Source organism: Aulonocara stuartgranti (assembly GCF_965226115.1).
Source record: "Aulonocara stuartgranti genome assembly, chromosome: 23".
Taxonomy (NCBI): domain Eukaryota; kingdom Metazoa; phylum Chordata; class Actinopteri; order Cichliformes; family Cichlidae; genus Aulonocara; species Aulonocara stuartgranti.
This window is the reverse complement of record NC_138958.1, coordinates 39,770,418-39,792,313: the sequence shown is the minus strand read 5'-3', so window position 1 is coordinate 39,792,313 and position 21,896 is coordinate 39,770,418. Positions and strand designations below refer to the sequence as shown.

General features: G+C 44.7%; 1 protein-coding gene across 3 annotated transcripts in view; it reads right to left on the bottom strand.

The window, feature by feature from the left end:
• The window catches only part of pard3ba (par-3 family cell polarity regulator beta a), a 195,437-nt gene that overhangs the window by 111,190 nt on the left and 62,351 nt on the right, over nt 1-21,896 (bottom strand). For all 3 annotated transcript variants that reach the window (XM_082524118.1, XM_082524119.1, XM_082524120.1), the window contains exons 7-13: nt 21,659-21,784; nt 19,070-19,557; nt 15,947-16,086; nt 14,692-14,820; nt 5,812-5,997; nt 2,337-2,498; nt 1,133-1,207 (exon numbers count right to left, since the gene is read on the bottom strand). In XM_082524118.1, the coding sequence (XP_082380244.1) occupies nt 1,133-1,207; nt 2,337-2,498; nt 5,812-5,997; nt 14,692-14,820; nt 15,947-16,086; nt 19,070-19,557; nt 21,659-21,784 (1,306 nt within the window). The remainder of the gene's footprint in view (nt 1-1,132; nt 1,208-2,336; nt 2,499-5,811; nt 5,998-14,691; nt 14,821-15,946; nt 16,087-19,069; nt 19,558-21,658; nt 21,785-21,896) is intronic.

The window sequence follows — 21,896 nt, the reverse complement described above, 5'->3', positions numbered from 1 at the left end:
AGTACATCCTCTTAAAAACATGGAAAATAAAAAAGGAAAACTTCACACAGACAAAGTAGCGGGTTTAACAGAAAAAGAGAGCTAAGTTTAGTGATTTAAACCAATGTGACAGAGAGGAGAGTCAGACGCAGTGATGAATTTAGTACTGCATCGAGCTATGAGTCACTTTTTAAAAGGGGAACAAAATGGTGTGGCAGTTAGCGGTGCTGGCAAAGGGAAAGCTCTCAGATAGATGAATCTGCTTCCAAACCACTGATGGCTAAAAAAACTGTACTGTAGTCACACTAAGAGAAAAAACGTTCTCCCCATAATTTCATTGGTGGTAATGCTCATAACGTTACACAGATAAAAATGAATATTTTCCCAAAGTGCTTTGGTTTCATTTCAATTCCTTAATTTTCAGTTAAATCTTTTCTGTGTGCATGAGATCATCCACACACTTAAGACTCGGTCAGAGCTGAAAGTATCGTCTGGTCAGAGACTGATTGTGAATGCAATTATGCGAGTGTGCGTCCACGTAGCTGTCTGCAGATCTGTGTGTGTTTCTGTTACTCTGACCGCGAGTGGGTATCTTGCTGTGCGTAGGCGAGTCCCCGTACATCTGCTCAGCCATCGCTCGGATGTTTTCGGTGTAACTGTTACTCTCGTGGTCGTGGAGATCATCCAGCGTGCGGCTACGCGTGCGCCTGCCCTCGTGGCCGCGTGTGTCCACGTCACGCTGCGTGTTGCCCTGAGAGTCGCGCACACTGTGACCGCATGCGTTATCGAGCGTGCTGTGGGCGTGCGCGTCCGTGAGCGTTTGGCTGCATTCACACCTTTCCCCATTTAGATTTCCCTCTGTCGGCTTGTTTGAGCTGCGCACTGTTTGGCGGTGCTGTGCGTACTCGCCGTCATCATCGCTGCACTCATTACCCCTTTGTCTGAACCCAAATGTGTAACCGCTACGCCCGTGAGTGCGGCTAAATCCATAGGTGTATCTGGTGTGCGTCTCCCCTGGCCTCTGTGCGTAACGCTGCCTGTGGCTCGGAGGCAGCGGCTCGGTCGCCCGCCGCCTCAGCGAGGGGAGGAAAAAAGACGAGGAGCGGGGAGGCGGAGATGGCTGCGATTGGTGGCGGCCGTCACCCGTTCGTACCTGTTTGCTGTAGCCGGCTTGAATGTTGGGTTGATGGTTGGTGGAGATGTTTGAAGTGGAGTTGGCATTCCCCATCTGCAAAGCAAAATAAAGTCATTTTGACGCATTTATAGCGACTGAAGTGGCACAAAGCTTATCGAAGGCCTCCTAAATAAACAACACTGTTATCTGCTGCTTCTTGTTTGGGTGTCAACTTAAACTTAAAGCTGTAAAAATCGCCTACCTTTTCTCTGGGTTGATTTTTTATTTTGCGTGAAAAAAAAAAAAAAAAACTGTCACGAGAATGTAGCTTATGCAGTCTTAACAGCCAAACAAATCACACAGCATGACAGTCGCACGGGGAGCCTTTATTTTCATTATTTCTATCCAAAAGTGTTTATGAGAAGCACTTCTCTACGATGACTGAGCTGAGGGGCTTTCTGAATACTGGAAAAGGTTTTGTTTGTCACAGAAAAAAAAGAAAAGAAAGAAAGAACACCATCTGTGTCACTCCACAATCAATTTAACTGGGTTTTGTAAAAAGATTTAGTACTTCAGCCTGATTTCACATTGCCAACCCACTTACTGTTTACTGTATAAGCAGCACTTTTTTTTTTTAAGTGTAAGCCTCAAATGATGACAACATGAGAGAAAAAAATCATCCTAAAGCGAATTATATGTTTAATTGATTCTGCTGTCAAAACTGTGGCAGCTGCTTATGATGTGAATAATCTTTGAACGTATAAGGGTGTGCAAAGGATTTCATAATGCAGCAGGCATTCCCTAATGTACCCGAATTCATCCAGCCCGACTCTGGGAATCTAAAACTTTTATTTAGCTCATAAGGAAACATGAAAAAACATGCAAAAGTTTTGGAATAAACGGGCGTACTCATCGCCTTGGATATTTTCTGGATTAAAGAGTTGAAAAAGACTGATGTCTGCAGGACTGTATCAAGACAGAGCCATCGTGGCTCCTTCCAAGCCACTGATGTGAACCTCTCTGCTCTTTCCAAGGCTTCAGACTCCAAAGACCTCCAAAATTACGCATGAGCACTTCCGTGGCCTAAAAACGTCACTGCTTTCCATCAGTTAAATTTTTTTTATTAACAGCAACATCTTAGTTGGCGATGAAGCTCTCGATTTCTGAAATACAGCTCTCAAAAAAAAATCCCACGATGCCACAGAAGTTGGCTCTGGGATGACAAAAACAAAGCTTGCTGTACCTGCTTGGGCGCTCGGAGAACAACCACCTGGATGGTGCCTCTGGTGTTTCCTTCCGACGACATGGACCGCCTCAGGCCCTCCATGGCGGCGTTGTTGGAGCGCCCGACCAGCGATTCGCCGTTCACCGCTATCATCTGATCGTTTATACACAAACGGCCATCCTGTTGGGAGAAGACGACCGTTAGGTGCGCTTTAAGAGAAAACCTGAACGTGTCCTTTGCGGTCACACTTTATTTACTCAATTTAAGTAAAATAATAAAATGAGATCAAAGTGAGCAGAGCGTAAAAAGATTAAAACGAACTAGAATGGGTACTGATAAAGTTTTAAAAGTAAGGAAGAGAAATTTGGAGAGGTATAAAGTGTGTGTGGGTGTGTGAGAGAGAGGCCGAGTGGGAAAGAAGAAAATGGAAGAAGGGGTAGGCAAGAAAATTGTAGAGTTAGCAATCTACTGAGAGCGAGAGAGCCATGATAAATACATAGAGCAGCTAATGGAATAGCCTCCGTGGGCACTAAATCACTTCTAAGTGTTTTAAATAGCAGCCTCTTGTAGAGAGGCAACACAGAATAGTGCCCTGGAGGGAGAGCGAGGGAGCGAGGGAGGGAGGGAAATGAACGATCCAGTGAGGGAGAAGGAGAGAGAGGGGATCAAATGAAGAGAGTGATGCAAAAAGGCAATAAATGAAAGAAAACACAAGATGAGACAGGGAGAGACTCCTGTGTGTGAGAAAGTCTGAAGATCCCATTATGGTCAGTGCTGCCCTTTGACCCCACCGCATTAACAAGGCACCGTTTAGGCTGACCTCAAAAATGACACCACACACACATACGCGCACACCCAGAAGCACACCCAGAGTTTAAGGGCTGGCATCAAATTCAAGGATGGCATCAAAAATTGATGCTTATCCCAAATACGGCAGACGCCTGTGATATTCCCCATTAATTCCTTCATTCTCCATGTAAGCAGCTGCAGCACGATACATGTAAATTTAATTTGTTTTCTCAGCATACTCTTTGAAATGATCGTGTGACAGGATTAGGGGTAAAGTCAAAGAACTTTCTTTTTTTTATAATATATATATATATAATTGAGGCCCCCGGCCTGACACCCCTCCTCCCACCCTAAAACTATTTAATGGAAATAGGTTAGATCTCGCCACGTCTCTTCCTCATCTCCTCCTTTTCTGTGCCTGCTGTGTGATGATGTGTGTGTGTCAGTCAGGCTCAGGGGACGCCCGGGTTCCCCCCTCTGCACCGGCCTGCCGCTGCAAACTCTCATCAGGGCCCTTAGCTGCTTTTCATTAGCATGAATCGACGTCGAGGAGGAGACACACGCACACATACAGTATCTACTCTTACGCGCTGCGTTCCTGCTGAGTGTCTACACTTTTCAATTTTCTTTTTCTCCTCTTATTCCGCCTCTTTGCGTCGCTCTCTCGTTCGATACAGCTCATCTCTTCCTTCTCAGATTCCCTCCCTTCTTGCACTCGTTCACCCGCTGTCTTCTTTCATTAGGCTCCTTCCCTCCGTTCCTCGCTGCTGTCTGTCTCCCCTGCCTCGCTACTCTGTCCCAGAGACCAGTTTCGCAGCCAGCCGCAGATCTTACGACGACATTCTGTCGGAGCGCTATCCGCATCGGCAGATGTCTGAAAACTACTTCTGAAGGCACTTTTGGGAGCCTCTGTCTGGCCTGCCTGATCCCAGAACAGCTATTTATCTACAACGGCACACTCATCTTTGCGCCTCCTTGTCGTGCAGAGCAGATCTGGGGGCAGCGACGAGAGGCGCAAAGACTTGTGACATTTGCTGGCGGACACAGATTGAGGCCAAGCAGAGGAGTCTCCAAAGTGCTGAAATAGGATGTTTTTTTTCCTGATGCACTCACAACTTGAAGTGAGCACTGAGTGATATAGATAAGACTGCTGCAGTGCTTATGTGACAAGGCCACTTGGGGTCAATGGGTGTCAAAGGTTAAGGGAAACCAAGAGGGGGCGGGGTTGGAAGCAGAGAATGACAGGAAATGGGAGAGAGGAGATGACAGGAAATGACAGAGAAAGACATCAGAAAACAGGGGAAATAGAGTGACTAAATACAACTAGATGAAACAAAAAGAAAGACAATAAGAACAATCCCCATGACATTTCTTCTATGTACCTGGGAGAAACAAAAACTGAATAAAACGATCAATCAAAGAAGCCTGAACAGTTTAAGTCTGAGATTTAAAAAAAATTGCAGATCGATTCCTAACCTGTAAATCCCCCAGGAGCTGTTTCTGCTTAGAACAGGGGAAATATTAGCTCATTTCACTGCTTCAAATGACAATTAAAATGCCTTTTTTGTTCTGGTGAGATGGATTTTGTTTTTCTTAAAGAAACATGTCAACATACAGGTCTTCTTCTGTCCTGTAAAAATATAGTTTTTCACAGGACTGCATAGAGTCCTGTGAAAAACCAAGTACACTCCATGATTCGGTGACTTGCAGAACTACCTTTAGCAGCAATAGGTTGAAGTGATGGTTTTCTCCGTCTCTCACATCACTGTGAACTTTGGCCTGCTCTCCTTTACAGCGTTGGTTTGGGGGACTTTATTGATGCACAGCTCTCTTAAGGTCGCACCAAAGCACTTTAATCAGGTCTGAGTTGGACCGCTTCATTGTAGGTTTTTCTGCTTGCGGTCATTGTCCTGTTATATCACTGAGCTTCAGTTATCAGACAGGTGGCCTCATATTCAACTTCTAGAATAATTTGTTATGAGTTTAATGACTGCAAGGTGCCCAGGGCTGCAAAACAAGCCCAAATCATCACCCCTCAACCATCGTGCCTTAGAGGTGGTAAGAAATATGCTGGGTTCACCATTCTACCCAAGGATGCTGTGGCGCACAGAGTGAAAGAGCCAGGGATCGAACCACCAACCTTCCAATTAGCAGTCTGTCCTTTCTGCCTCCTTTTTTCCATCTGTACTTTGAGTCTTGTGGTTTCCTCAGATACAACTTTGGAAACCTAAGCCATTTTTAGAGAGAAGAGGCTTTCTCCTGGGAACCCTTCCAAACAAGCCCTACTTATTCAATTAGGGTTAGCAAGAGTTTCCATAATGAAATTACTAATACAATGAATAGCCTTTTAAAATGAGTAATAGGTCAGAGGGTTGGTTGAATATTTGAAATACTAAGTTAATAGTTGTAGATGGCTGAAATACTGAAAGTTATCCAGATCCAGTTTAAAATACAGTCACCTGAATGTGAAAGGTGTTGGAAGAGTTTGTGAGGGTTATGTCAGGTGAAACAGGCTGGGAACCATTTGTTAACAATTACACTGAGCTCACAAAGTGAGCTGTCTGTTAGCCCCCCAGCAACCCTGAACTGGATAAGATGGATGGATGGAAGGAAGGAAGGCAGGAAGGAAGAAAGGATGAATGGATGGATGTTACATAAAAGTGGGATCTAAAGGCCTGAAAACATGGATGTGTCTATTTCATACCTTATAAGCAGCCCCTCCATGAATGATTGACTTGATGAAGATTCCCAGGTCCTCTCCGGTCTCCCTGGACTTGTTCCCCTTTAGGCTGACCCCCAGGCCGGCCGAGCCCGTTTCATTGAGCGGGATCTCGTACATCAGCTGCTCCCTGCCATCCTCCATCACCCGACTGCTCAAGTCCTCCCCTTTCTGAAAAACAGTAAAGAACAGAGGCTCAGGTGTTATGTAAAACACTATAATCTGTTCACACATACACCTAGAGCATACTTTACATGATAACTGCTGAGTGTGATAGCTGATGAGTGAGGCAGGAGCACCATACCCAACTGAACTGACTGATAAGGCATGTACCTACAGCACAGTGCACCGACTATACTCAACACCACGAAAAAAGAAAAAAAAAGGAGGAGTGAGAGATGGATTAAAGAGATGGAAGGCAGCTGTGGGGAGTGAAAAAAAAACAGAGAAAAGGAAAGGAGACGGCAGGAGTGTGTGTTGTGTACTGGAAAGACAGATGAAGGTGTAGCGAGAAAAATAAGCACGCTACTGTAGAGAGGTTATGGAGATGAAAGGCGTAGACGGAGAGCAAGCCATTTCTAAAGGAAACATAATAACCTTTTCATACCTCCTCCTGGAGCCCTGTGGGGGAGGAAGGGGAAGGAGAGGAGAGGAGGAGGGGAGAGGATGGTGGCGCAGAGGAGCATTTAAAAGTAATAACCCGTCCCTGAGGTATATCCACTCCTTCTCTCATTCACCCCCCCACCTCGTTACATTTCGTCCTAATCTCTCAATCTCACTATACGTCCCTCCCTTCTCCACCTGCGGGTTCTTTCCTCTACTTTCTGACGCTCTTTTTTTCTTTTCACATCCGCCACCCCACGCCCACACCCTACCCGTCTGCTGCCATTTAATGTGAGGAAAATGACCAACAGCAGCACTGCTCCGAAAATGAGACGAAGGGGAGTGAAAGCAAGGGAGAAAGAGGCGACGGAAAGAGAGAAAAGGAAAATGTCTGTCATTAGAGGATGGCAAAATGGAGAGCAAGCAAAAGGGAAAATGCCAGGTTCAGACACCCAGGGGGGAAAAGAAAGAAAGAGAGCCTGCGGAGGGGAGTCTCCTCAACACCACTTCACTCCCAAGCTTCTTTTTTTTTTTGAGAAAAGAGATGGAAGGTTAAGAGGGGTTGTGTGTATATGCTTGTGCTACACATCTCTCGCTCTCTCTTTTTATTCTTGCTCGGGTTGAGGCGGAAAGTATGCGAGAGGTTTCAAAAAAATACGGCAGAGACAATAGGCGCTTTAAAGTCAGCTCTGACTCATAAGATAAGTAAATGTCAGATTGGATTTTGTTAGGAATATGCATATACATTATCACCGCCACGCCGGTTGTCACAGCTTTAAAGATCTGAGTACCCACGGCAGGATTGCGGGAGCCTTACATCACACACCTCACTCTTCAGTGAAGCAGGAATCCATATTCACATTCCCCTCTCATCGTGGCACAGTGCTGAAGGATGTGGGAGTCAAATATGTCCTCAAGTATAATTTTAGCGAGAGAAAAAGAAAAATTCACTCTTCCTGACTCGCTGTGATCCTCCAGACCTGCAACACCGTCTCCCCCCTTGTCAGCGCTGCTTTGTCTGGGTGCTTAATTAAAACAACAGCCCGTTAAAGCCTTCGAGCCTGGAGGGATAGTCAGCTCCAAAGAGAGAGTCAAACCTCTCGACTAAGTGATGGGAAATGAGGGAAACCTAGAAGGCCGTCTGCATGGTAGCAAAGAGGTAAGCACTGATCCGATACACTGTGCTTGGTCAGTTCTATAAAAACAGTCACCTATTTTCAGGTGCTCAAATTCAGCTTACTTGTAGGCTGCTTTACAAAGAGGTGTTATCAAGTTCTTCTTCTTTTTTAATTAAAAGTGTTATAGCTCTGGGACCACCTGAGAGAAACACCAGTAACAAATACAGCAGGCATCACTGTCATCAGATATGCCCTTGATTAAATCAGAAACAAAGATGAGCTCAGTTGGAGGAGGGTTTCAAAGTGGCATGCACTGTACAGTACAGCAAACCTAGAGCACTTATAGTTTCATCACAATATAAAGAAGAATTAGACAGAGGTGGGAATTAATAAGCATTTGCATCCTGTGTCGTCTTTGGAAAAAGAAACGGTCAGCACTTTTTTTTCCATGTGAATATACGATGGCTGCCTTTGATTTCATCCTTATTTGTTTCTCATCTTCTTCCAGTTATCCAGTTCAGAGGGGCTGGAGTCTATCCCATCTGTCACATGATGAAAGGTATGCACTGGATGCACTCACACTCAGACTTACAGCCAATGTAAATCACCAGCTAACTTGACACGCATGTGTTTGGATGGTGGGAGGAAGCTGACTTGACTCTTGACTTGATGAAGTAAATACTGCCCACCCCTGCAGAGGACCGGGTGGGCAAGCTGACTGGGATTTATTCAGCTCATTTTCATTGTACGTCACCAAGTTACAACAGCAGTCATCTCGAGGCCAAAAACCCCACAACAATATAGACATTAGGAACCCGACAATCCAGTATGAGCAAGAGATCTGCAACAGTAGGTGGAAATAAAGAACCAGCTCACTGCTGCAACCAGCTGGAGTGGGAGTCGAGAGAAGAGCACAGGGAGGTGACTAACAAACCAGACAAAGCACAAACTTTGGCAGAGAGACGACAAAGTTGAAGACAATAGCAGCACATGCACAGGAGAGGAAAGTGGAGGTAGTTTAGCAGCCTGAGCCTATAACCTGATCCAGATGATAAGATATAATGAGGCCCGATCATCCAGGACTTTGTATGTGAGGAAAAGGATTTGAAGGATTTGAAATTCCACTCAGGATTTTACAGGGAGCCAACGAATGAGACAGCTCCGTCTTTCCAGTCCCTGTTAGTGCTCTCACTACAACTATTAGCAAACCCCAGTAATAAGGACTTACTTCTTATCAAACTGCAATGTCCCTAATTCAGGTCAGGTCTCTCACACCTCATTTTCCAGTCTTGAAAACAGAGGTTAAAGAAATCTCAGTTCAAAAATGTTCAAGACCCACCTCAGAGTAATATGGATTAGCCCAGAATTGCCCTCATCTCCCTGGTGAGGTCAAGAGCTCTCCTTCTCCTATCTCACGGAAAATTCCGTTTTCAGTGCACATGCACTGAAAATTTCCAGTTTCTCCATTACTCTTGTCACATCATTTTCTTGCATGAAGTAAACTTTAAGGTGCACATACATCAGGCTGCACTCAAATGACAGTACGTAAAAATGTGTTTGAGTTAAGAGGAGACTTCAAATCGGAAATAGGGTCATTTCTGCGTTTTCATTTTACATTCTGGCCTACAGAGGTACCCCAATCTGCACAAAACATTCAAAAATGAAACGATAGCTTTATCGTTACACATCTTTAACTCGGTGCTCATAATCAGTTCCACGATACGAATAACGAGCAAAACCCAACCTTCAAAAGTCACAGAATCTATTTTCTGCTCGAGTATAATTTGAGATTTTCAGTCGGGGCTTATTTTTATCAACAAGGCATTTCAGAGTGCTGCTACTCAAAACCAGAGGCATTACAAAGACAATCTGCTTCTTCCTGCTTGAGAGACACTTGAGAAGACTCAGGTGGCAACCTGGGAGGTTTTAAATACCTCTGTGATCTAACTGCAATAACACACGAGGTGAAGGTGGACACATCAGAGCACAGCAGGCTCTTGAAAAAAAGACACTGAGAAGTTATTAAAACAAGATGTTTATTTATTCTAACTCACTGCTTATTTATATTTATTTACACAACCAAGTGATTCTCAGTAGTGGTCCAACCACGCAAACCCACTCCCACACATCGCTGATATTCCCGCTAATGCCCGTTCCTTGGGGGCAAATGGCATCCTCCAGGCGAGTGGGGCCCCTTGCCTCTCCCCTCCGCTGTTAGCCCTCAGCAATGGATCTTTAACAAGCTTTTAGTCAGGAGTGAGGCCACCCTCTTCAACACCCAAATGAGGGGACAAAAAGGAGCTTTTTCTTACCCCAGGGCGGGAGGCAAAGAGGAGATGAGGGGAGGAGGAGGGGTGACACACGGCGATTACACACAGAGCCTTTTGTCGCTGAGGATTTCTAAATGGGGGGTTTCAAAGCGGGGGGATTAGCGGTGAGAGCGACATTCAATTAAGATGCGATCTCGCCGCGCTTGACGCCGACGATGGAGCTGCCAATTAATCGCCTTAATGTCTTGCCTCCTCGCCGCTTTACACCTTTACCTCACAATGAAGAGAAAGGAAAATAAAAAATGACTGATTGGGGGATAATTCTGGAACGGCGTGAAGAGCTCCAGACAGGGAAAATAAAAAGAGAAGGAAGAATGACGGGATGTGTACAAATAAAAAGAAGACAGCCAAAGAGGCCAAGTTGATGAAAAAGACAACAGCAACACAGCAAAGTTATTTTTCTCCTCACAACCTGCTTTTTCCTGTGAGCTGGCCCTGGGCTTGGTGGCAGGAGTGGGTCAGCCATGTGCAGAGTGACCCCCCCATCCTGTCCTTGGCATGACAAACACACACTTTCTCTCACGCACACATATATATCCTGCTCTTGACAAAAACCCGCTTAAAACAGAAAAAAAACATTACAAAGCAACTCTCTAATCTCCGCCCCGAAACAAAACGAGGCCCCGTGAAATAATGAGCGCGCCGAGCGGAGGAGATGCAGAAATGCTGACAGGAATGAAACTGTGATTAGAAGTTATCACTTTTTAATTACTCAGAGAGTGTGCGCTGGTGCAGGAGATGGGGTAGAAAATCGACGGCTTTTTTGTATCCTAATAAGGAGGCTAATTCACACGCTTTATTGTTATTCTTTTGACTACAACAGACCAGCATGCCTCCCAGCGCCGCTGAGCGCTTTCACAGAACCGCACGCTCCTCATGAAACATCAGTAACTCCCCTCCCTCCATTGAAACTAATCAATCAGCAGTTCAGCCAGTTCCTCTAAAAGTCTACTTTACTTGTACAAGCGAGATAAAACAGACTATATGAGCACCGGAGGAGAGAATCTTATGGGTTGGCAGCGGTCGCACGGGGAGTATAAAAACTAGACTTGCAGTGTCATGCTTCGCTTCAACTTGCTGTGCCACCAAGTGCCTGCTCTGCTGAAGTGCCCCTTGGCAAAACACTGGACCCTGATCAGCTGCTCCACAGCTGGTTTGACCTCTAACCTCCCCGTGTGCCTCAGTCAAGGCCTTACTTGTTTAATTTCAATTAAATTTGATTAATTTTTATGCGTGCATACGTGCAGCCTCCTGAAAGTAATGAATTCTACCAAATTTCACAAAGACATTGAAGTTCTGGCACAAAGTGAGCACCGCATTAGGTCAGTGAGGCCTGATAGACCGACAGATCAGCTGCTCTCAGTGTCAGCCCACATCAGCTGATGGATCAGCTGAAAGCATCCTCCTGACTAATTGCATGTAGGATGCAATCTTTAAGGCTACATCTACACTAATCCGGATAAATTTGAAAACGGCGTTTTCGTCTAAAAACGCTCTGCGTCCACACTATCGTTTTCATCCACACTGAAAACGCAACGTTCCTGTAGTGCGCACGCATGAAAACTATTCGACCTGCGTCATTTCCGTCAGCCGTTTGTTTACTTTCCGTCTCTTTGACACGTCGAGGAGGAACGTCGAGGTTTATCTGGAGCATCTGGAGCTATGTACAAACTGTTACAAATCTTTAATAGGGAGCAAATAGAACAACTGCTGTACAATGCCGTCCGCCACCTTAGTTGAACTGGTCACATGACTGCATCATATGACTAAAATGCATCATTGTTTTCAAAAGCCTCTGTTTTTGCAGTCTAAATTTCAAATGTATCCACCTTGGAGAGCGTTTTCAAAAAGCTCAGTTTTCCTTAACCAAAAACGCTGCTTCAGTGTGGACGAAAGGCGAAAGGACGAAAGAGAAAAAGATGCGTTTTCAAAGGAAAACTTATTAGTGTGGACATGGCCTACGTTGGTCAGGCCTGCTGTGACATGCAAGCCAATTTGCAACCCACCTCCACCCCAGCTCCTCTTTTACAGGCTATTTCTGATTAGACCTGTCACTGACACTCTGAGTCATAAAACCAAATATAAATTAGCTGCAGATGAAAACAACAACCACTGGATGTAAAACCACTGTACTGAACTACAGACACTATATTGATAATCACTTCACCTGAAAAACTGGATTTGTGCACTACTCCACTACTTACACCCTGACACTAAGGATATTCCATCAAGCACCACTATGGGTTTAAACACAAACCAGCAAACCTAAACAATCCAGTGGCTATATATTGTTAGGATTAGTTTTAGTGCTAAAAGGCATGAAAAGCAGCAGGTATTACAGCTGGGGGATACACTGTTTACGATGAACTTCTAGAAAAATAAAGAAGCAAACACTTCACCCGTTTTAAGTTGCTCAATGCTCAGACTCCTCTACATTTACATAAATACAGTGAGCTTCTCTTACGTCGATTTCCTCCCCTAGAAGCTGTCTTTGTACCACGCAAGAGAAAAAAAACTCCCTGAAATCTAATCCGAGAAGAGAAATTTGAAAATGTGCACCATGAACATTTTGTAAGGCCTCCAAATGCTTTCGATTTCTAATGTGAATGAAATGAATGGAATGCTGAAGGTCACAAAGAAACACTGTAATACAAATTCCTTCAGACTCCGTTTGAGCTCAAACCTCGGACATTTGACACTAACTCCGGGAGCTCCGAAGAAATCGCGCTACCAGGAGAAAAACACGGCACAGACTGGGTGTAACAGTGATATAAGATACTTTCATACTCCAAAGAGGTTCTTTCATAAAAGCACTGAGAGAGAACAGGGTCATAAGGGGAGCCAAGCAGTTTTTCTTACACTTTAAACATATCTGAGCTTTACAAGTAGTGTAAAATGGCTTCCTTGAACCTTTGTTTCAGTGTCAGTTTCAGTCAGACTCTGGATACAAGGACACACTATCTGTGCACTAATCTATCCTTTCAACTCACTGTACAGCTCTGACAGGGATACTCGAGTGTTTTCCATGCCGCATCTATGCAAAATCCAGCACAAACAACACAAAGTCCTTAACCTGTTTTCAGGTTTCACATAACATCGCATCATCGACCAAGCGCACGCAAACGCGCTTTCCTTAAGTGATCCTTGAACCGAGCAGACAGACAGATAAATGTAGAGACGGGCATTTTCAGCTGAACAACAATGTTTCTGCTCAAGAGCAAAATGAGCTTTGATAGATACAAAAGCTCATAATGCAGACGAATTACCTGCAGCAGCAATATGATGCTGGTCGATGGACTCGGCTAATTAACCTCAGCAGCTGCTGGATGTAAAACCGCTGTGCTGAACTACAGACACGAATGTTTGCTGTGTGGATGCATAAGGACGCTTTCTACAAGACGTTAAAGCCTCTAAAGCATGGAAAAATAATCACTAGTCGGGCAGGCACTCAAACACATCCTTAGGATGGAAGAGGCAGACGGGCACTTTTAATGTGTCTGCATCTTCTTGATATCCGACCACCGGCACGAAATTCCACAATAATTCAGTACAAGCATTTGGAAACATCCAGTATCATTAAGGAGAGCGCAGGAAGGTGGGAGGTGTGTCCTGTAGCATTGTGTGTTTAAGTGTGCGTTTGCTCATTTGCATGCATTTAACTGCAAACTTTTTCTCTGCAGTTCTTTCCGCATCTGCGTATTTATGTTTTTTGTTTTTAGTGGGGAGGAGTCTGCACATCTAAAGTCAATCAATAGAACCACTAGAGAGAGAGTGTGTGTAGTGTCTTTGTGAGTCTATCTCTAAGTGTGTGTGCGTGCGCGCTTAGGGGACATCAAAATGTCTTTGAGGTGGAGGACTGTGCTGGAGATAAGGGCCAGATCTCACGGGGCACCAACAACTTCAACAACTTCGACAGATACAGGAGTGAGAGGCCCCCCCTCCCTCCCTCCCTCCCTCCCTCCCCAACTCTTTAAGTCTCTCTCTAATGCACAAATACAAGCAAGTGTTAGATGAAGACTGTAGAGTCTCTTCAAAGTGCACTTGTTATGCCAAGACTGCTGGGCCATTAATGAGGGCAAACTATTTTCGGAAGCAGCAACTTAGCTGTTTAAAGATGTGCGATGTGTTCGGCGCGCGCGTGTGTGCGCGTGAGTTTTATATCAAGGTCTAGGTGTTCGGGAGTTTAAGTGTGCGCAGCTCGCCTAGGTGTGAATATGCATCAGTCACTACAAAGCCCCCGCGCGTCTTTCTCACAGTGCTTTGAAGTAATGGGAAGGGAATAATCAGAATAACCAGAGGACAGAAAGGAGAGAACAGGCGAAAACATCATTTACGCAGAGCGAGTGACTTTCAAGGGGCCAGCTGGCTTTCTGTGTGTGTTTATTGATAAGATGTCCCTTGTGAGGCTCGGTCACATTGTGCCGGCTTCTGACCCCGCCGGCCGCAACAGGTAAACGGTCACTTAACACCCGGGGCGTGCCGACAAGCATGGACACACTTGCGCGTTTCCTCTGGGGCCCCGCTGTGGCTTGTGTGTCTGAGCGTGTGTGTGACTTCCTCTGGCATCACTGTGTCAACAAACCAGAGAGGAACAGGAAGGCCAGAGCTCGTGCTCCGGGTGTGTTTGTGTGTCTGTGGTGCAAAAAAAAAAAAAATCAAGATGAAGAGGATTTGCTCCTTTGAAAGGAAAAGAAAGGGAAAATGTCACAATGTAGGGATGAAGCAGAGACCACCAGAGAAAGCAAGTGATCAACAAAGAAGAGTGAAGGGACGTTGTGTGGATGCTGCGTTTTTGCGTATTCACGCTCTCTTACCAGCTCCCTAGGCAGGAACATGTCGTCCTGCCGAGCCACCACCAGAGACACGCTCTCTCCCTGCTTGGTGCTGCGCAGCATGGCCACCAGCTCCTCCTGGCTACGGCCTGTCATGTCTACTCCGTTTACCTACACACAAACACACACGAGACGGGGAAAAAAGGCAAACACACAAACAGGAGTAGATTAAAGCTTAGTGTATTATCCACTGGCAGTGCTCCACTAACACGTATCGAATGAAAGTAACAGAGGATCAGATGGAGATGCTTCTGTGTGTGGGCTGGTTCTCCAAAATGAAAATAAAACATATGTTCTTGTGTTTCTCTGCGATAGCTTGGCTATATCGGTCTAGCTTAGGGGTTCTCAAAATGGCATCTGTGACACACAGCCATGGGGTCCACAAAATAATTTGCTGTAAATCATAAACACTAGCTGTTTGATAAAATAAGTGTTTGGTTATCAGAAAAGCAGATTTTAAAAAATATGCTCTAATTAAAAGGAAACACTGCTCAAAAACATTAAAAGCATCAAGTCAGTTGAACTTGTGGGATATTGACCTGGTCAGTTAAGTAGCAGTTGGAGTCTGTTTATCAGTTTTAGCTGCTTTGGTGTTAATGAAACTAACAGCAGGTGCACTAAAGGGACAACAATGGGACGACCACTAAAACAGGAATGGTTTTTACAGTTAGAGGTCACTGACTTTTTTCCTTCTTCATCTTTTCTGACTGTTTTTTTAACCTAGTTTTGCATTTGGCAGAGGTTACACAGGTATACCAGCTCCTCCAGGATGGTGCATCAATATGTGCCATTGCCTGAAGGCTTGCCGTTTCTCCCAGCACAGGAGACAGATTTCAGGAGACAAACAGTTACTCTAGGAAAGCTGGACAGGGCCGTAGAAGACCTTTAACCCATCATCAGGACCAGTGTTTGCTCCTTTGTGTAAGGAGGAACAGGATGAGCACTGCTAGAGCTACAAAATGACCTCGGATAGGATGCTGGTGTGAATGTCTCTGATCAAACAATCAGTATCAGGGACCAAAATATCCTAATGGGCCTTGCACTCACTGCCCGGCAACTGGCATTTGCCATAAGATACCAGAATTGGCAGGTGTGTTTTCCACAGGTGAGAGCAGGCTCACCCTGAGTACACGTTGCACACCGTGTGATCCAGAGAGTTAAACTTCCTGCTGATAACGACAGGTCTCGGCTCTACTTCGCACACATTGGATGATCTTCATAAAAACCTGTGTTTTACCTCCAGGATGCGGTCTCCTGGCTGTAGGCGTCCATCCTTCACTGCTGCACCTCGCGACAAAATGCTCTTCACCAAGATGGGCCCCGGCCCTTGGACAGATGAATCCCTTGTTACCACGGTGAAACCCAGACCCTCAGAGCCTGTGGGAAAGAGGCAACATGAGTCACACTGTGCACGGGGGATGTCTCTGCTCCTGAAAATGAGACTTAATTACAAATTTTATGACTTTTTAATTTCATTTTAATTGAATTTCCCTCTCATCATCCCAGTCTTTCACTTTTCTCCTTCTCCAAGTTTTCTCCCCTCTCTTCCTCTCCTGAACTCTGTCTGCAGTCTGCGTCTTCTCCCCATTAACTACTGTTTAAGTGCCTGTTTCCCTATGGGGGTTAGTTGCCTGGCTCAGCCTCTGAGCCCCCGGGAGCCGGCTTCTCTCCTAGCCGGATTAGACAGACTCTGTCTTTAATTTCACGTGTGAGCAGGCCGAACGGTGGCTGATGAAGGGAGGTAGAGGAAGAAGATGGAACGAAGGTGGAGGTGGAGGAAAAAAAAAAAAAAAGAGTGACGAGCAGAGAAAAACCAGAGAGATATTATTCCCTTCTCTAGCTTTCTCCCCAGGGGTTGCGATGTGATTTCCACAAAGATTTTCCTTGTGCTTTTGAGCCTACATTTACTTTGTGTGTATTCATTTACAAGTGTGTGTGTGTGTTTTCTGAGCCCACACACACATGCATGAACCATCATCCCCCAGAGCCTCCGCCCTCTCCCTTTTTCACGGCCTCACAAGCCCCAAGCCATGAGTGAAATGTGCCACACTCTGCGTGTGTGTGTGTGTGTGTGTGTGTGTGTGTGTGTGTGTGTGTGTGTGTGTGTGTGTGTAGGGAGAGCAAAGCCGCCGTGGCATACTAAAGGCGGTGAGCGATGCTATCTGGTCTCCGAGCTAAGCCTCTGCCTGCCCTACATTAGCGCACCTAAACCTCACCGCCTGTCAATCACGGAGAGAAGGAGCCTGTTGCCGAGGGAGAGGGTGTTAGAAACCCCATAATATCCTCTGCTCTGATCTTGCATCAGGTGAAAGGGATAGACGGGGAAGCCAGGGAAGAAAAAAAAAATCTAACAAAAAGAGGGTGAAGAGAAATGGGGAAGAAAAGTGTGATGGAAAAACGAAGAAACTAACAATAAAACAGTCGTGAATGGGCTTTGAGCTGGAAAGTGTGAGGCCCAATTTCTTCTATCCTTTCATCTGGATGTCTTGCCTTTTTTTCTGGATACCACACGTGTGTGTGTGTGTGTGTGTGTGTGCATGTAGCCCAATTACAGCTATCTTTTCACTGCCCCGTAACACTACAGGTTGCTAGAACAGACCCTATTCACAGTCATAAGAACCCATTCCCATGCTATCAACACTTCAGCACTGAGGGATAAGAGATGAGGTGCCTGAGATGCCAGACTGAGTCAGTCTAGGTTTAAACCTACGGGCGTAACAACTAGACAGCTCTGAGTCATTATTGAGGAATTGGAAAAATGAAAAAAATCTTCATAGTGAAATATTAAAGCTAACCACAGTGGACGGCAATTTTATTGGAGTCTGAATGTGATAAAAATCAATCAATTGTGTCACTGGTGAGAACAACATCCAGGGCTAAGTGAGCCGCTTTGACTTTAACAAATCTGGAGAATAAAAGCTTTTTTAAAAAAAAAAAGCACGAGCAGTCAAGAGTCCTTAAAAGGAAAATGCAATGGCAAAATAAATGGGAAAACTCCAGTATTTTTGTACTGCACTTGTGAAGATGGAGGCCTCACAAATAATGAATAGTATCAATGTAGCAGAGCCTGAGAAATCCTGAACAAAAACACTGAGTCAGAGTCTTTCACAGGGGTCCAGTGGCTCTGAATCCACAATACAAAAGAAGCGGTCGTCAGTCAAGGATCCATCTTCCCATAGGCTGTTACCTCTCAACTTTGCTGCTACTGCTGATGGACTCGTTAGGTTGCTAACAGAGCTGTGGAAAGGCCATTTTAAGATAAGAAAACTTCAAGTCGCATGAAGTGCAACAGCTCAACATCAGTGAGGAGCAGAGAAACCGAGGGATTGCTGAATCGCTGTAGCTGTCTGAGACACTGCTGAGCTGTGGGTTCAACTTTGTTGAGAAATACATAGTTAACAGTCTGGTCCATAATTTGTTAGACAGAGATCATAATTTGCCTCTTTGCACCACCTGCAGCACCGTTTTTTATACACAGCTCACAATTTTTGGGCAAAGTCTAATCTGGCTGTAAAACCTCTTTATTCCCATTCATGAAGGCATCAGTTGAGCGTAGACCTCGACAACGATACGTGTTCTTGGTCTTGACTTGGTTAGATGATGATTTATTCATTTTTTTCACCATTTAAGTGTTGCTGAACTGACGTATTCGTCCTTTCTAAGAATGAACCAGATAGCTGATTTAGTCAACTAAGATTTGGTTGTCTGGTTTATTTTGGTGTTTCAGCCCAAAGACGGGTGTTAAGTGACCTCACATACACAGACATCTGTTTAAACCTCATCCTTCAACTTCAGATTCACATTTGCTTCATTTGTCATGAAGTAGCAAAACAACAGGTCTCAGCTGGATATGAAACTACTTGTCAATTAAATGTCCAACTAATTTGAAGCTTCTGAAAACAGGGGCTGTGTATATAAAAGTTTATGTAATTCCTGCTCAGTTACTGCAAAATTATTTATAAAACCTCTTGAATTAAAGCTGAAAGTCTGCACTTCAATCAGATATTTACAATAAGGACCTAATTCAAATAATCAAGGAGTTGCTTATACACCATGGATTTGGAGAAACATAACATCCTTAGCTTAATTCAATTCAATGCATACAGCACTAATTGACAACAACAGTCACCTCAAAGGGCTTTATATTGCCTGGTAAAGAAAAAAACCCAACAAAATTGCACTTTGGCGACAGTAGGAAGGAAAAACTCCCTTTTAACAGGAAGAAACCTTAGAACCAGGCTCAGGGGGGGCGGCATCTGCCACGACCGGTTGGGGGTGATGGGGGAGAGAGAGAAAAAAAACTTAATGATGGAACATGATGATCATCAGTGAATACAACACATGTATATAAGAAATTTACCTTTCTTCAAGTCAATTTTCATCTTCTTGCCACCCTTCCTTCCTGTGAGGTTAGACATGTTGGCGGAAGCAGGACTCCTACTGGCCAGTGGGCTCTCACTGCGGGGCCAAGTTGTCGGAGACGAGCTCGCAGCCCTGGCTGTGGACGTGGGAGACGCTCTCTCTAAAGAGCCGTACACAGACTGAACAGACTCCACCGGTTGTGAGTTTACCAGAGTTGGCTCTGGGGTCTTCGTGTGTGCGTCTGGTCGCCTCATATCTGTCCTGGTGTTCATTTTAGGTTCTGGTTTGGGTTCTGGTTTGGGTTCTGGCTTGGGGTCGGCTTTAGTGCGCGTCACCACTGGACTGCCTTTGGTAGACGAGTCTTTGCTGTCGCTGGTGAAAAGCTGACCTATGAAGCTTTTCTCATAGCGTGACTTGTTGGCTACAGGAAGAACCTCCACATGCACTGAAGGCAAGCCCATAGCTTGGCGGAACACTTCCTGAGACCTAGAGAGGGAGACAAGGATAATTTAGGAAAAGTAAAAAAAACAAGATGACAACTTTAATCGCTCTCTCTTTGCTTTGTGGAACATTACAAACCTGTAAACCAACAAAGGAGAACTCAAAAGTGAGGCTGAACACAGAAAGAAAGAGAACACAGAATTGGAAAGCAAAGAAGGAGAGGGTGAATGAGGCTTGTGCTTCACTAAAGGGCTGTATTATAGTTTGGATTAACAACAGTGACTCCTCCAGCTGGCTTGGGACACTGTGGTCCCTATCAGATGGTGAGACCTTGAAGCAGGATCCTATTCCAGCTTTAATACTTGTACTTGTACTACTTGTACATACTATTGTTTGAGTACTTACGATTGGTTTTTTTTGTACTTTTTATATTTTACATTTATATTTATTATTGAAACTTGCACCAAGGGAGTGGCACTCCAATTTCGTTGTACTCTGTACAATGACAATAAAGGCTATTCTATTCTATTCTAATAGACCACTATCAGCCCCACATTCACACAAAACAGAGAACAGAGTGAGATGCAGTTAAATTGACCCATTCAGAAAGAGATATAGGACGGGGGGAAAAAACCCAGAAAGGACACGGACAGGAGTTTGAAGTGTGTGCGCTGAAAACATGAGAAGAAAAAAAAAATAGAATAATACAGAGACAAAAAAATACGCCATCGGTAGAGCAGATGTGGTGTGAGATAGGATAGAGCAGAGAATGTGAAGGATTTGTCTGGTTAATAAAGGAAGCAAAGTGAGTGACAGTTGGGGTATTTCTACAGCATTATAGTGGTGACAGGATGAGTGGGAGTACACACACACACACACACACACACTTTTTTTTGCTTTTACGTTTTTAGCTCCTCATCACATCCCTGACACGCACACATATACACCACATGTCTTGGGTTGTGTCAGGATAAGCCGATCCGCCTCAGATCCAATTTGGATGATGTTAACAAATAAATTTCAAATCTTTTCGTCTTTTCCTAGCAACAAGGTTACAATCTTCTGCCAAATGGAATCACCTGGAACACTTATTTTTGCCATTTGAGCAAAAGAATAATCAGACAATCAGCAAAACCAAAGCGCATAAGGACGGATTAAGCAAACAGCAAACAAAAAACTCACAGGAGCCAGGTCCGGAAGAAGAAGAATGGAGAAAGAAAGGGAAACATAGACGAGGGGAAACAAATGGGAAAGGGGGAGTTGCTCTGTTCAGTAAGCTTTTAAGATCCTCCACAGTCTGGGTCCACGGTTTAATTACGTCTCCTTTAGCCCTGTGGATATTCTCAGAGGAGAGCTAAAGATAAGCAACATCAACAAACGCGAGCAACCATTGTCACCGTCTAAGCAAGTAATGCAATTCCCACCTGGTGGCAACCAACGTCTTCAAGGTGGCTAAAAACACATTTCTGGAGCAGCTGATGCAAATCCTTTAACTCTTTCCTCCAAAAAGACGACATCTGACGACCCCCCCCATTACCACAGCAGAACATCTGCCTCTAGCTCACCTCAAGCATCCTCCTGTCACACCAACCCCTCTACATGTCCTCCTTCACTACATCCATGAATCTCCTCTGTGGTCTTCCTCTTTTCTCCCTGCCATCCAGCTCCATATTTAACATCCTTTGCTCACTATATTCACTCTCCCTCCTCTGCACATGTCCAAACCATTTCAACCTTGCTTCTCTCCATTTCCCATGTCTGTTAAAAGCTCAGCCATGACATTAAACATCCTCATGCGACCAGAACAGACACACTGAGGGGGATATGAGCCCGCTAGGGTCGTCTTTTAGTGTCTGGCACCAGGATCTCATTGAGTTCTGTGAATGGATGCATGGGGGCTTGGACGTGTTGTGGCGCATCCCGCAGACACTCAACCTGAGCAGGCCATTACACGTTGAGCAGTGTTGCCTGTAAGATGTTAATCTGTTTATTTTATTAAGAACATATCCCCATGCATGAAACATAGGTTGCATGCTGAAACTATTAAGTAAATCTAATACACTGTACATGTTTCAGATCAAATATTAGCTTTGATTTTGGTTTCTGTGTTGAAAAACTGCACTCCCACACACACTGGCCTACTTACTGTGCAAAGGTCTTGTCCTGCAGTGGTGTATCATTGATTTGGACGATGCACTCGTCCTCCTTGAAGAGATTCTCCTTCTTGGACCGACTGTTTTCCTCGATGCCTTTAATGTGGAGGCCAAGGGGTCTTGCGACAAATACAGTATGGAGTCAATATGAAATCACGGAGGTAAACACGCATGACTACATGGCAACATTTGAGTAACTTCTGCATTTTTATGAGTCAACATTGCCATCTG